The following is a 13,766-nucleotide window of genomic DNA, read 5'->3' as shown; positions in this document are numbered from 1 at the left end:
ACTATCAATGACACCATTGTTTGTGACATTAACGAAATGGTCCTTGTACTGTACAATGTACCATCGAGGAAATTGATTCCTAGGCAGTTTACAGAGCAACGCGCAACGCGACGTCATTTGATCGGATCATGTTATAATTGCTAAGTACGAATAATTGTGAATTGTGATCTTTCGGCTGGGTTTGACGTAGCGTGTGACCAAACTACATAGGTACCCCAGTCTCCACTTTCCATCTGCCTAGGAATCAACTTCTCTGATAGTACACGAGGTTGGTAGTTGGTACTTGCGTAAGGTTAATCTCTCTCTACCTATACGGCACACAGATTGGGATTTACTTTTGTCAACTTTAAGTAGGTACTTACCAAAGCCATTGTAAAAGTAGGTATGTTATGTCTACCGGTATTATATTTTTTTTTGTACCAAGGTATATACTTACGTCTCAAAATTTTAAATCCATACTTACCTACCTGGGTTCTCTTAAATTAATTTCACAAGGTAAGAACCACAATTTTAAAGATTCAAATCACATCGCCTATCAGGAATTCGAATTTACTGGCTGCGTCCTTTGAATCTTGAGTTCTTGACTGATGGATGTGTTCCCAAAACAATAGATCGAGCTTTCGTGTTTCGCGTTCCGACAACTAGATGGCGTCGTCGCTTGTGAACTTTTGACGTGAACTAAGAACTTGTTCAAAACTTTTTGTAAGTTTGTAACATAACCAAAATAATGAATTTATGTACCTAAAATTAATATTAAATTCTTGTGTTATTATAGTGTATTATAGTTTTAAATGTGCTATTTGCATTAGTGTAAAGTTAGTGTGACGTAGGTATATATTATTGTTTAACTCGGCATAAACAAATGTGGCTTTCGAATTAGTGAAATTTTGTCGTGAGGAATTTCATCAATAAAGGTGAGTAATGTCGATAATATTTTAGATTTATTTTGTTTTTTGAGTAAAGAAGTATTAGTTTCATATCATAGGATATTATAGCAATAGTCAAAATCTTATAAATGTTTCGAGTTAAGGCCGAAAATAGTCTGCTTAGATGCGATTATTTACTGTCGTCTGTCTGTACTCAGTAAATTTCTTTTCTATAATTTTCTACATGTCGTTAAACTTCTGAGCTCTGGGTGTACTGACATCCGTAGTGCAAGAATATTATTGTTTATCCATATTGCAACTTAGGATTTGAAAAAGAAAGTGCTAATGATAATGTTCAGCAAAAATTCCAGAATCGATCGCAAAAAGTGAGAAAATAAATTGTCTCTAGCAATACCGGGGTAATTGGAATAAAACATTTTGGTCCTTTTTGTCCTTATAGCGGCTGATTCTGTGTGTTTAACTTGCAAATATCAAGGATATTTTTTGAAAATCTGCCGTCAAAATTTGCCATCAGATTCTGATAGACCTATAAAACCTTAAATACGAGTAATGCTTGAGTCTAAAGTGAATGACTTAGGGAAAGCTTTTATGAAAATATAATATAAGTCTTTGTAGTGTTGGTTAGATTCCTAGGTAACATTTGTAGCTTTTTGTATCAACAAACCCTTTCTTTATATTATAACAATGTTATAAATAATGTTGATTGACTGAGTTGTATTTTATCAATGTTGTAGGTTACATATGAGTTATGACTAGACATTCGACGTAAACAAGGAATTCTAGCAGAACTGTATATTTCCTGCAAAAAGTAGCATTTGTCCTTCCCCATGGTCTACTCTACATATGTCTTAAATTACATAAAAAATTCAATCCAGTAGGATTGGGGATTAGTGCAAGAAACAAACTTGTAGCACCTCCATCGTGGGTATCGCAGACAATAGATTTTCAATTGTTATGGCTGGCTAATAAATTATTAACACAGCTACTGACTTCCCATAGAGTAGTCTTTACTCTTGACTAGACTAGACCATCCACATTGCATAATGAAGTAAGAATGCTGTATGTAATATTTAGCTATTATGCATTTCTCAAAGAAATGCCCTGAACAAAAAACAAGGTCAATATTAACCCATCAATCCCCAAGCCAACTGCCGCATAACAATTGAGACTCTATTGTGTCTGCAATACCCATGATGGAGGTGCTACAATAATTGTCAATTTAAAAAAATCCTGGGAATAGATGTTTTTACAGTATAGTTACAATAGGGGACAGTTTTTCAACATAGCTGATGCCGTTTAATTTGTGAAAAATTGTAAAGCTATGGTGCTGGATCTGATTTCGAAATTTGAAAGATCAAAAATTAAATAATTGTTGTATTTAATTTTTATTAAAAAATTATAGCCTAAATTGAACACTTGTACAAAATTGAAAATCCTAACTGACCTAGCTACATAAAGAACATCATACACCTTCCTTATTAATTAATAGTTTATTATAAGATAATACAAGGGAGGCACTTCAAAAAGTTATATTATGCACTTGCTACCCAAGACACAATAGAAATTCTATTGTGTCTCGTTTTTCCACAATCGACGGGTTAATAGCAATCATTTAAAGTTATATTATGCACTTGCTACCCCCTTTAATAATCTAAAAGATTTTATATTAATTTATCAAGCCCCATACACTCACCGGTGAACGAGACACAATAGAATATCTATTGCGTTTCCCACGATCCGACGGGTTAAATGGCAAAAAAAGTTTTACAGTGTTGTCAGGAACAAGACTACTAAGACAGGGTCTAACATTATTTTTATGATTGAATCCATAAGTAATCTCTTACATGAAATATTTTTTTATTAAAATGATCGTTATTGTCCTTTAAAATAAAAATACAACAACATTTCAATATGAGCAATGTTACAATGATAAGTCAATAAAACTTATGTTTAATCTTATAGCATTAATCTCTACTTTTTTTCTTCTCTTTGTGTTTCTTCGACTTTTTACTTTTTTTCTTGTGTTTCTTTTTTTTCTTTGAACTGCGGTCATCTGATGATGATGATGAACTTGAACTTGTTGATGATGTACTTGAAGATCTAGAAAAGATTAATAATTATTATTATTATTGCTATCTAATAAGTTATACCTTTTCAAATTCTTTGTTATTTCAACAAAAATATATTATGAGTTCGTATAAAATAGTATCTTATTACAATACCTCGATCTTTTCCTTTTCTTGCTTTTTTTCTTTTCTTTTGCCTTTAGAAGTTTTTCATGTAACTTCTGGCGCAGTTCAGCTTCTCTTAAGGTTTGCAAAGGGGTGGCATACTCAGTCTCACTGTCACTACTTGTACTGCTTACATCTAATACAATTTCCTTATTTGGATCTACCTGGAACAGTAGAATAGGAAGGTTTATACTTTTCTTAGTAAAGTAATTAACTATTGAAATAAGTACTGTAAAAACCCTCATTTTATTAGATCTTTATGGATTAGAATAATTGAAAGTCTTTTTCTCAACTTGTGTAAATGACTTTGTTTTACAAATTATTGGTAAGTATTTATTTACAACTCTGACTTACTTTGATAAAGTTTCTACATTGGAAAGTTAAGTGTCCCGCATAACCACACTTCTTACACGCAGCTCGCGAACTGTCCTTACTTATTTTGCTTGCCAAATCCATATTTCACAATATTATCACAAATACATTGAAATTTGAAATATTTTTGTTGTATTTTGTAATACCTACCTACCGCGAGCGTCATCAAAATTCTAAACCAAATAGGTACCAATGATTGGCGTAGAAAATAGAAATGTCAATGTCAACTGTCATAATATGTCAAATATGACGTATACCTCTTCTTTTTTATTCATACAGTAAATATTTTTGCCACTCAATTCACTTTTTTTTTAAATAATTAATACACATCTTTTTCAGATATGTTCGATTTTATGGAAAACAAATAGAAGAAATGTTACAAAATGGCAGAATTTCTACCTCTTTGCGACGTGCTATTCAATGTTATATCCCTCGCCGGATACTTCTGCGACGTGGTCTTCGATCTCGTGATGGGTTATGCATTATTAGAAAGAGGATATAAATGTACATTTGCAGCCACAATATCTATTGTTATCACATCACTACTTATATCCCAAGTATGTATTAATGTATTTTGCTAGCACTAATTTGGTTTATGCAGCAGACGCCAAACCCAAATTTAACTAATAATTCATCATTTTTATATTGTAGGTTCTTTCTCTACGTTGGTACCTGCACGTTTGGTGGGCGAATGAGGATCGGAAGGGAAGACCGCCCTGGTTGCCCATAGTTCTGCACTGTCTGCAGATGGGCGTCCTCTGGAGATACGCCCGTTTGTTGGTGCCAGTGGAGCTTAGACGTGTGAAACATCAAGTTCGCGATCTTTGTAAGTTTCCAAGAATATTTACCGCAATTTCGGATGCTCAAAATAAAATTCTGCAGGAACCGTAACTTTTCCAACGATTATCTTGTCTTACTTTCTAGCTTTCTTCTAAAATTCATATTGCCATATAATAATAATAGCTCCCACACCGGTTTCGGTGACAGTGGCCGGTTTCATTGAAAGCAGGCCAGCTACGCAGAAGTAATTTTATAGTGCCCAAGTGTGTGCGCAGTACACAAGAGCACTCTCTATTCCTTTACTCTCATAACCCAGTGGGACGGAAGACCGACACGACCGGCGAGAGATCAGGCGCAGGACCGACTTTTTACATGTCCATCCGACGCATGGATCATCTTCCTTGTCAGACAATCAGGTGATCAGCCTGCACTGTCCTAACCAAACTTGGAAATAACATGTTTCCAACGCGGGAATCGAACCCACGACCTCCAAGTCAAGAGCCGCGCTCTATACCACTAGACCACGGAGGCGTTACTGCCATAATATATAATATATTATGTATTTACATTTTCGCTGTGTTAACATCATGTTGAATGTACAGGTATGTTGCGACTAGTACACGCGTTCTGCGAGGCGGCGCCGATGCTGCTGCTGCAGCTGCACATACTGCTGAAGGACTCTGAGCTGGAGTCCGGCGACGAGCTTGGGACGGCCCTCGAGCCGAACATCGACGAGCCCGCAGGTGAATATCATTATTATTTATTAAGAGATAGTAGCTATTTGACCGAGCTTTGATACATATATACAAGAATTGCTCGTTTAAAGATATAAGATATAGGAGTGAGGGGCTAGCTCGCTAGCTAATGACACGCCATTGACGGATAAAGGTGTTTGCACGAACGCGCCGCATTTTAGAATTCGTATGAAATGATGTGAAACCTCGTACAATCGTCAGCAACATACACGCCGCATTTCGTGTACTATACGTGTGTACGGTGCGTACGGCGCGTCCATTGGTGCTGACAAATGTGCGATCAGCTTAATACGGCGTTGCGTTATAGTTATATCATTGGACATCTAAGAGGAGTGGGGTCAGACATAATATTGTTATACTAATTATTATTAGTTGTTAGTTATTTTATGCAATACGGTGCTAATCTCTCGTAGTTTCACCGGCCGATCTTATAAAAGCTACTCACACAATATGGGCGTAGCCAGGATTCTACATGTATATCGGAGAATTATTGTCCTGGTCATCTCTGCCGCTAGCGTTAGGAATTCTAGTGGGCGTCATTTTGGGTAAATGCGGGTACAAAACAATAATTGTCACTTGTATTCACAAATTTATTATAAACACTATTATAACGCTTTCACACAATTTACTAGAATTCTATAATCATAACACAAATTCCAAAACGAGCAGTGAGTTCGGGGCACCGATCTTACTTTAGTTAGCACAACACCAGATCAGAAAACAACCAGACTCATGACTTCCTCCGACATGTATATATGGGAGGGGGGGGGGGGGGGGGGGGCAAGTTTAAGTAAATCCTTATTCGTCTAAGACTTCGAATTCGTGATTTTTATTTTAATATTAAATGCCTCCCGTCTCACCCCGCAAGTCTCTCCGCTCCACGTTTATGAGACTCGTGAGCATTAGCGACCTATAGCTCTTCATTTTCTTCAGCATTCTTCTTCTTCGGGGGGGGCTATCGGTTGCTAATCGGTGCCCGTACCTCGCTACGCCCATGAACACACATAACAATTGGTAGTTTCAGTTGTTTTTTTTATTCAGCGAACAAGGCGTTCGCGGAGTTGAACGTGATATCGGCGTCGCTGTCGCTGTTCTCGGTGTGCTGGGCGCTCGCCAGCTTCAGCAAGAACGTGCGTCTGCAGAACGTCCACCGCCTGGTGCTCACCTGGCTCGGCGTTATTTTCCAGGTAAAAGCATATTCTTATATCTAGAAAGAGAATATATAATATGTGGGAAAGTAAAGTGTGTTTGGGTTGTCTGAATGTGTGAGTGCTGTGTGAATAATAAGCTAGGTGTAACAAAACTATATTGCAGACTTTCACTGTGAAAGTACCAGCGCTGTAAGTGCGATTTTTTTGTGATTTGTATGGGGTATGCGTCCCAGCGTCACGAATTGTCCCATACAAAAGTGTAACCTCACTAGCTGCTTAAATGCTAGGTGTAACAAAACTATATTGCAGACTTTCACTGTGAAAGTAGCAGCGCTGTAAGTGCATTTTTTTTGTGATTTGTATGGGGTTTGCGTCCCAGTGTCACGAATTGTCCCATACAAAAGTGTAACGTCACTAGCTACTAATTTATATTTTCAGTTTTTGTGGCGGTTGGGGACGGTATCTGCGAGGATATGCGCGCTGACCGTGTACGCTCTAGTCTATGAATATTGGGTATTTTTAGTTATAGGTAAGCCATTCTAAATTACTTTAAGTTACTGCTCAATCTTTATGCAAACTTCTATCAATAATAATAAATTAGTTTCATCCAAAAACCACAAAAATTGATGGGGTTTAACTACTTATATTATCCTAAATTCATTAACATAGTATGTATTTTAGATTAATATTTATTATGTATGTATGTATGTATGTATATGTATTTATTTATGTATGTATGTATTTATTAATATGTATTATGTTACATTTGATTTATTATATAATATATTTTTTATGGCACATTCACCTTATATACTATATTATGTTTCATCTATCCGTGGTTGCCTGGAAGAAGTAATAAGGCTGCCATTGTAGTATACTTGTGTTTTAAAAATGTCTTTAAACTGTTATAATTTATTATGTGTGCCCAATAAAGAATATTTATCTTACCTTATCTTAATATTTTACTTTAAAGCCATGATCATAATTTTGACCTTTGGATTTTTTAAAACACAATAAAAAAATTAAAATGTCACAATGACTTAACGACTTTTTTAAATCTTGCAGGTCTGCACTGGGTGTCGATGTTCCTGTGGCTGATGTCGCCGAAGAGCGTGTTCCACGGGGAGCGCATCAGCCGACCGCGGCGTGCGGCTCTGTCAGCTCTCATCGCCTTCGTCTACGTCTTCGCTTACGTCAACCTGCAAGAACATAACCATAGGCAGAAGATGGTTAGTATGCATAAGCCTTGACGCATAAAAAATTCATTGTATAAATGAAAAAAAAAACGCTGTAAGGAAATGTATTATGCTCGATGACTTGTGCATCAAGGAACTCTTATACGGTGAATACAAAGATGAGCTTTACCGTACATTTGGCAGATAATAACCTCATACAACCAAAGTCCAAACGCTTCGTCATAATAGTATAGTCTCACTCTATCATCATTGGAAGAGTGAGACAGACCTAGAATGACAACATAAATTGCACTATACTTTTGGTTACTTACTTTTTGCCCCAATCTTTATTATGGTATTATATGTAGAGGTAGTTCAATTACTATCCTACTTTAAGCTGATTAAAACTCTCTTTTTTTCTTGTTCTTTCAAGACGAGCTCGTTTTGTGATTTCCTAGTTTTATTCTCTGTTATTTTTTATTTAAAAGGAAGACAACGCACCTGCAGCTCTTCTGATGTTGCGAGTGTCCACGGGTGACGGTAGTTGCTTTCCATCAGGTGACCCGTTTGCTCGTTTGCCCCCTTATTTTATTTTAAAAAATATTGTCCGTTGACTGTTTATTACCATCTCACAATTCCAGGTGATATTCTACTGCGTGATGTGCGTGGAGAACGGCGTGCTGGTGGTGGCGTGGTGGTGGGGCGGGCGCGGCGGTGCGCGGGGCGGAGCCCTGCCCGCCGCCGCCGCCGCCGCCTTCCTCGCCGGACTTATATGCATGATGCTGTACTACCGGTCAGTGAGCGAGTACTGATAGTTTGACTGCCGCACTCAGAGTGGAACATTAATTACTTAAATGTAATTAATTCAAAATTTTGACATAAGCCCCGTACATTATCTGTCAAACTCTTCATTGAATTTAAGGTTAATCGTAATTAAATGCCTCTGAGTATGGCGGTTAGAGCATAAAGATGCCAGCGGGCGACTTGAAGCAACAGCAGTCGACGTGTCGTCGGGACACTACTATTCCTAAGTATTTCTATTTAGTCGCTAGGTGCGCGAGGTATTTCATAGAAATACATAGAGACCAGTAGTGTTGCGACGACAACTGCATGTCGCATGTCGCTCGGTTCCAAATTGTACTTTAACAGATTTGTGCGAGTCAAAACAGCGCCCCTAGTGCCACAATGATAAGTTATGGAGTTTAAATATTTATCAACTTTTTTATTGTTAATTAATATTATAAAATGTAAATACATAAATGTATTTATTTGTTTAACTGCGCTAACTTCATGCGTCCATCAGATGCGGAATCCTGGAATCTACCATCCATACTAATATTACAAATGCGAAAGTGTGTCTGTCTGTCTCTCTGTTACCTCTTAACGCCCATACCGCTAAACCGATATTGCTGAAATTTGGTATATAGATATTTTAAGTCCCGGGAATAGGATCTTTTGTATCCCGGAAAAAATGTATGGTTAAACGAGTTTTGGCGCAATGGAGTTGCGGGCGTCATCTTGTAATAAGTATATTTGCCTAATGTGCAGATACTTCCACGTGCGGCGGCTGGGCTACATGCTGGGCGAGCAGCACGGCACCAACAGCACCAACGCTTCGTCAGATACCAAAAACGGTTAACCTTTTATATATCTTTATGTTTGACTTGAGTTCTAGGCAATAGGCGTAACCTGCCGACTGGAGTGGCGAGATAGTGCTTTCGGCCAATGGGGATTGTCCATTTTTTTCTAATTTTGCTCATGACAAAAACATTTCGAGGAGGTCAGTGATCGTTTTTCTGTACATACTTAAACGAAAAAATACCCATTAGTTACTTATATTTTTGAACAAATATGTTTAACCTTTGTTCGACCTTCAATGGCGTTAAATTAGCAATAAATTCGACCAACATTACGTTTCGAACTTTTGGTAAGCTTCTCGTATCAGCTTTCACGTAATGAGAACTTGCATTTGACGAACCAACCATTATAAATAAGATTGAAAGGAAATTTAAAACATACTGCAGAGGTCAATTAGCCGCCGATGATGACGTCAGAGCGAAACTTTAAAAATTTATTGAGAAAAAAGTAGCCTATGAATTTCAATATTATTTAATTTATATTCTTAAAATATCCTATTTTAACAAAAAAAAATATAAAAAGAACATGTGATTTTTTTTGGACAATGCCCATTTTACTCACATCAGCGGAACTCCACAGCACCCCATAATACTGGGGTGCTGTGGAGTTCCGCTGACGCGTAGTGCAGTTCACCCTTAAAATTTCGTAATGTCGCTTGGTTGCTGTGGAACGCCTAGTGAGGTTACAGCCCTAATTTTACTATTAGGTATATGCGTCGTTTGTTTAACAAATTATCTCTTATTTCTATGCAGAACGAGTGAAAAAAGATATATTTTTGTATTAAGTATTTTACAAACTTAATGACATTAATTTAATTAATAATGAACTCTCCCGTAGGCAAGCCGAAGGCGGCGGACAACACCGCGATACCGGGCGTGTTCAACTGCCGCTTCTCCAACCCCGTCAACAGGTTACTATGACTATAAAGTTTATTTATGTATAAGTAGGTAAGCTGTGCATATTTGAGAGAATAGTGGAACATATAAACAGTACCTTTAATTAGTTAATATTAAAACTAAATATTAAACTCAATAATAAATTATTGAGTTTAATATTTAGTTATTTACCAATCGGGGCTTACAGCAGTCAAATTGCCGCACTCAGAGACGAACATTAATTACTTAAATGTAATTAAATTAACACTTTGACTTAAGTAGGTATTACATTATCTGTCAAACTCCGGATCTGATGGAATGAAAGGTTAATCATAATTAAAATATGTCTCTGAGTGCGGCAGTAAGAGTTTCACTGTCTAAGCACACCATGCCGAAATTCGGCGGCGGAAGTTCGGCATGATTCCGCCTGCAATGTATTTTATATTACCGATGACACACCATGCCGAAATTACGTTGCGTTATATTGTATGCGTTCAACATTGCTGACGTAATCATGCCGAACTTCCGCCGTGGAACTTCGGCATGGTGTGTTTAGACATTATCTACAATGTTTGTCCATTTGTTCAGCGCCACGAACGCTCGCAAGAAAAAGAAGCCGACGTCGTTCGTGCCGCCGCCCGCCGCCACCGCCGCCTTCTGGCGCCGCCCGCTGCCCGCCGCACACAACCATCATGTAAGTACACGACGGTAATCAATAGCAGTCAAGTTATTGTATTGGATTCTACGAATAATAAAAACTAAGGAAAAGTAACTCCGTCAAAAAACATGCTCCACAATACTTGTCAAAAAAGTGTACCTTAGGTACACATTTCAATACATTTGCAATATTTAGGTGACCATGAGCGGTACTAGGCTGACGTTACATGACAGATCAAAAGGAACCAAATTTAAAACGGTAATAGTATGGGAGTTACGATTCCTTAGTTTTTATTATAATTAGGTACTTAAATGTAATTCAAAATTTTCACATAAGCCCCATACATTATCTGTCATTAAATTGAAAGTTAATCCTAATTAAATGTCTCCGAGTACGGCGCGGGTTAAATTTTAAATAGATCGTAGTTCATATTACTATTGAACCATAATATTATTGATCTAAAATGTTTTTTTTTTATTCAGGGTGGTTCATCGGAGAACGAAGGCTCGAGCGTCGGTTCTCGCGTCAACATCCAGCAGAAACTGCAGGAGAAGAAGCAGAAGCAGCTGGCGGAACTGCGCGTCATCGAGGAGGAGATCAAGCAGGGCAAGCTCGCCAAGACCGCGCCCGTCGCCGTCGAGGAGATCTACAGCAGCCTGCAGCGCCAGCCCATCCCGCGCGCCAAGACGCACGACCCCGCCTGGCCCGACCCCGCCCACTACCAGAACTACCCCTGCTACCCCACCTACACCGAGATCAAGCGGGACTACTTCCCCGCCGACGCCGCCGAGTACAAGGAGCGCACGTTCTACGAGAACCCCGGCGACATGCGGGGCGATGTGACCACCTACCTGGCGCTCGAGACGCGGAACTACGAGGCCGGCGCCTGCCGCAGCCCGCGGAACGTGCTCGCCGGCAGCCCGCGGACCGCCTACGTAGCCGACGTCACCGCCCCCGCCTACGATACGTCCGCCCTCGATAAAGCCCGCCTGGCGAATCAGACGGCGAGCATATACTCGGAGGGACATCGACGAAGCGATTTCGGCTACGACGAGAGCGGGCAGGGCTACATGAAGAGCGAGTACGGCCTCGGCGGACTCGCGAATGCCCAGGCGATAGACGGCATGCGGGGTATATACACGGAGGCGTGCAACCAGTACGGACAGACGGACAGGTTCCCGTACGCGGGCAAGAAGGCGGAGCACATGCGGAAGATACAGCGGTGCCGCACGCCCGAGATCCTGCTCGCGCCGCACTACCTCGAGGGCTGCAACAGGCAGGCCTGCTGCCACTGGAGCGGCTCGTATGCGTGAGTTACTATAGCTAATGTTACTTAAAAAATACAGCCAATAAAATGCTGATTTATGTTAATTATTAATATATTAGCGAGAGCAAAGTAATGGTTGCTGGATTGGATTAATTCGTTTTAAATATCATACAGAGCCCTCAACTGGTCGTATGGTGTTATCGTGAATCGTTTGTCGCCGCTTGATACAACATGTAGCTGCTCTATATAAATTAAACTGATGTTTTATGATAGGAACCGCAAGAAGGAGGAGGGTGGAGGCGGCAGCAGCGGGGAGGAGTCCGCCGCCGCCGACACGCCGCGCCCACCCAGCGACATCGACAGTCAGGTACCATAGAAGAAATTGATTCATAGGCAGTTGACAGACCTAAGAGTAGGCGATTCAGATTCACGAGCGATCCAGATGGCTCTCGCCCCATAGGCTCGAATCTCGATGTCGCGCCGAGCCAAATTCATGGCATTCATGAACACGCCAGCGAGCCGTTCCATTTGATCATTTTGAGTGTAGGCGTCGACAGCACCGGACGTGTTCCAAACGCAAACTAAAATCAAAATCGTCTTTGACTCGCGAGTAACACCATTCACGAGCGCGCCGCGTTAATAATTGGCTCAGCGCAGTTGGAATTCCATCGCGTCGAGCCGATCCATTTGGACCGACAGGCTTTTCACATTCATGGACGAATTTTGGATCGACAGCGTGCCAAATAGATCGATGAATCGCTTGTCTTGTATAGAAGTCGCGCCGCTGCCGCACTGCTTGCGACGTAATGTGAAGGCGCTCTAAGTCAATTGGCCGGATTAATGATAACGAAGAGAGTATCTATTTAAATATTAATTTTGCTGTTTTGTTCAGATATCTCTACCACGGTCGTACACGTTGCCGCGCGAGTTCCGCTACTGGCGGAGGCGGCCGCGCGCGCGCGACGCCCACCTGCCCAGCAACAACAGCAGCGACGGTGAGTTCACCCTGCTAGTTGCTGCATCGGAGACAAAGTATTTACTAGTTTATTGTGTGTTTACTCTACCGAAATGCCTAAACAGACAAATATTTCTATTGTGAGTTGTGGTGACATAAGTTTTAGCCCGAGTAAAGCTCAGATATTACATTGTGACAGCAATAGTCGGGAGTAAGAATTCAGTCGGGAGTAAGAATAGTAAGAATTCAGAAATTTAAAAAAGCAGTTAAAGAACGTTTGTGTGCTAAAGCATATTATAAAGTCAATGATTTCTTCGAGGACAACACACCTTGGGAATAGGGTGGCTCCATGCAGGTTACTTTTCTTTTAATTTTGTTACATAGCTGTAAGCCATAACATTGTAATTTTCCATTTTTTTGCAAAAGATGGCCCCGTGCGAGTTTCTAACGCCGGTTCTTCTCGGCGGGGTAGTTCCCGAACCGGTGGTAGGCAACGTAGTTTCTTCGTTCGACTTTCAAAAAGTGTATCATGATACCCATTTTGAATAAAAAGATTATTTATTTATTTATTTATAGTCACATTCTTAACGCCTAAATACTATGGTAAAACTTATATGGTAAACGATGTAAAATTGATCATAACAAATCGATCGCTATAGACTTGTAAATGTAACATTAATAAATTGCACACTTTTGGCAATTTGTACTAATTCTCAATTAAATTAAATTTGTCTCCTTGTACAGGTGACGTGGACAGCGGCGACAACGACAGCACGGGATCGAGCGCGCGCGGCGTGCGGCCCGACATGCTGCCGCCGCACGAGCGACGTCGCCGCGCGCGCCGACCGCCCCCCACGCACCCGCACAAGCCCGAAACCAAACTATAGCCCGTCTAGGAATAATACTCATTGCTTTTCAAAGATTTCTTGGAACGAAGTTCCTTATCGCGCGTTACGAAAGGGGGCTAGACAGAAAAAATAAAAAAAATAAGACGAACAGCAAAACAAGCAAGCACTTTCACA

At 40.0% G+C, this 13,766-nt stretch overlaps 2 protein-coding genes across 3 annotated transcripts; one reads left to right on the top strand and one right to left on the bottom strand.

Moving 5' to 3' along the window:
• Nucleotides 1-790: 790 nt before the first annotated feature.
• Nucleotides 791-13,701, top strand: LOC121727160. 2 transcript variants are annotated; one of them, XM_042114951.1, is made up of 15 exons: nucleotides 791-914; nucleotides 3,830-4,047; nucleotides 4,142-4,316; nucleotides 4,873-5,013; nucleotides 6,067-6,212; nucleotides 6,615-6,705; nucleotides 7,242-7,405; nucleotides 7,993-8,144; nucleotides 8,900-8,985; nucleotides 9,827-9,899; nucleotides 10,453-10,558; nucleotides 11,005-11,831; nucleotides 12,063-12,156; nucleotides 12,682-12,784; nucleotides 13,489-13,701. In XM_042114951.1, exons 2-15 carry the CDS (start codon nucleotides 3,874-3,876, stop codon nucleotides 13,629-13,631), a joined length of 2,475 nt encoding a protein of 824 aa, XP_041970885.1. In that variant the 5' UTR covers nucleotides 791-914; nucleotides 3,830-3,873; the 3' UTR covers nucleotides 13,632-13,701. The 2 variants fall into 2 exon arrangements, with proteins under 2 accessions (XP_041970885.1, XP_041970803.1); XM_042114869.1 differs by having other exon boundaries at nucleotides 10,450-10,558.
• Nucleotides 2,633-3,649, bottom strand: LOC121728435 (protein SREK1IP1-like). The gene is made up of 3 exons (XM_042116662.1): nucleotides 3,473-3,649; nucleotides 3,110-3,282; nucleotides 2,633-2,987 (listed from the first exon to the last, which is right to left on the bottom strand). Exons 1-3 carry the CDS (start codon nucleotides 3,572-3,574, stop codon nucleotides 2,852-2,854), a joined length of 411 nt encoding a protein of 136 aa, XP_041972596.1. The 5' UTR covers nucleotides 3,575-3,649; the 3' UTR covers nucleotides 2,633-2,851.
• Nucleotides 13,702-13,766: the final 65 nt, after the last annotated feature.

The sequence above is a fragment of the Aricia agestis genome, chromosome 1, assembly GCF_905147365.1.
Source record: "Aricia agestis chromosome 1, ilAriAges1.1, whole genome shotgun sequence".
NCBI lineage: Eukaryota > Metazoa > Arthropoda > Insecta > Lepidoptera > Lycaenidae > Aricia > Aricia agestis.
The sequence above is the reverse complement of the archived record's forward strand: the minus strand, read 5'-3'. Positions and strand labels throughout refer to the sequence as shown.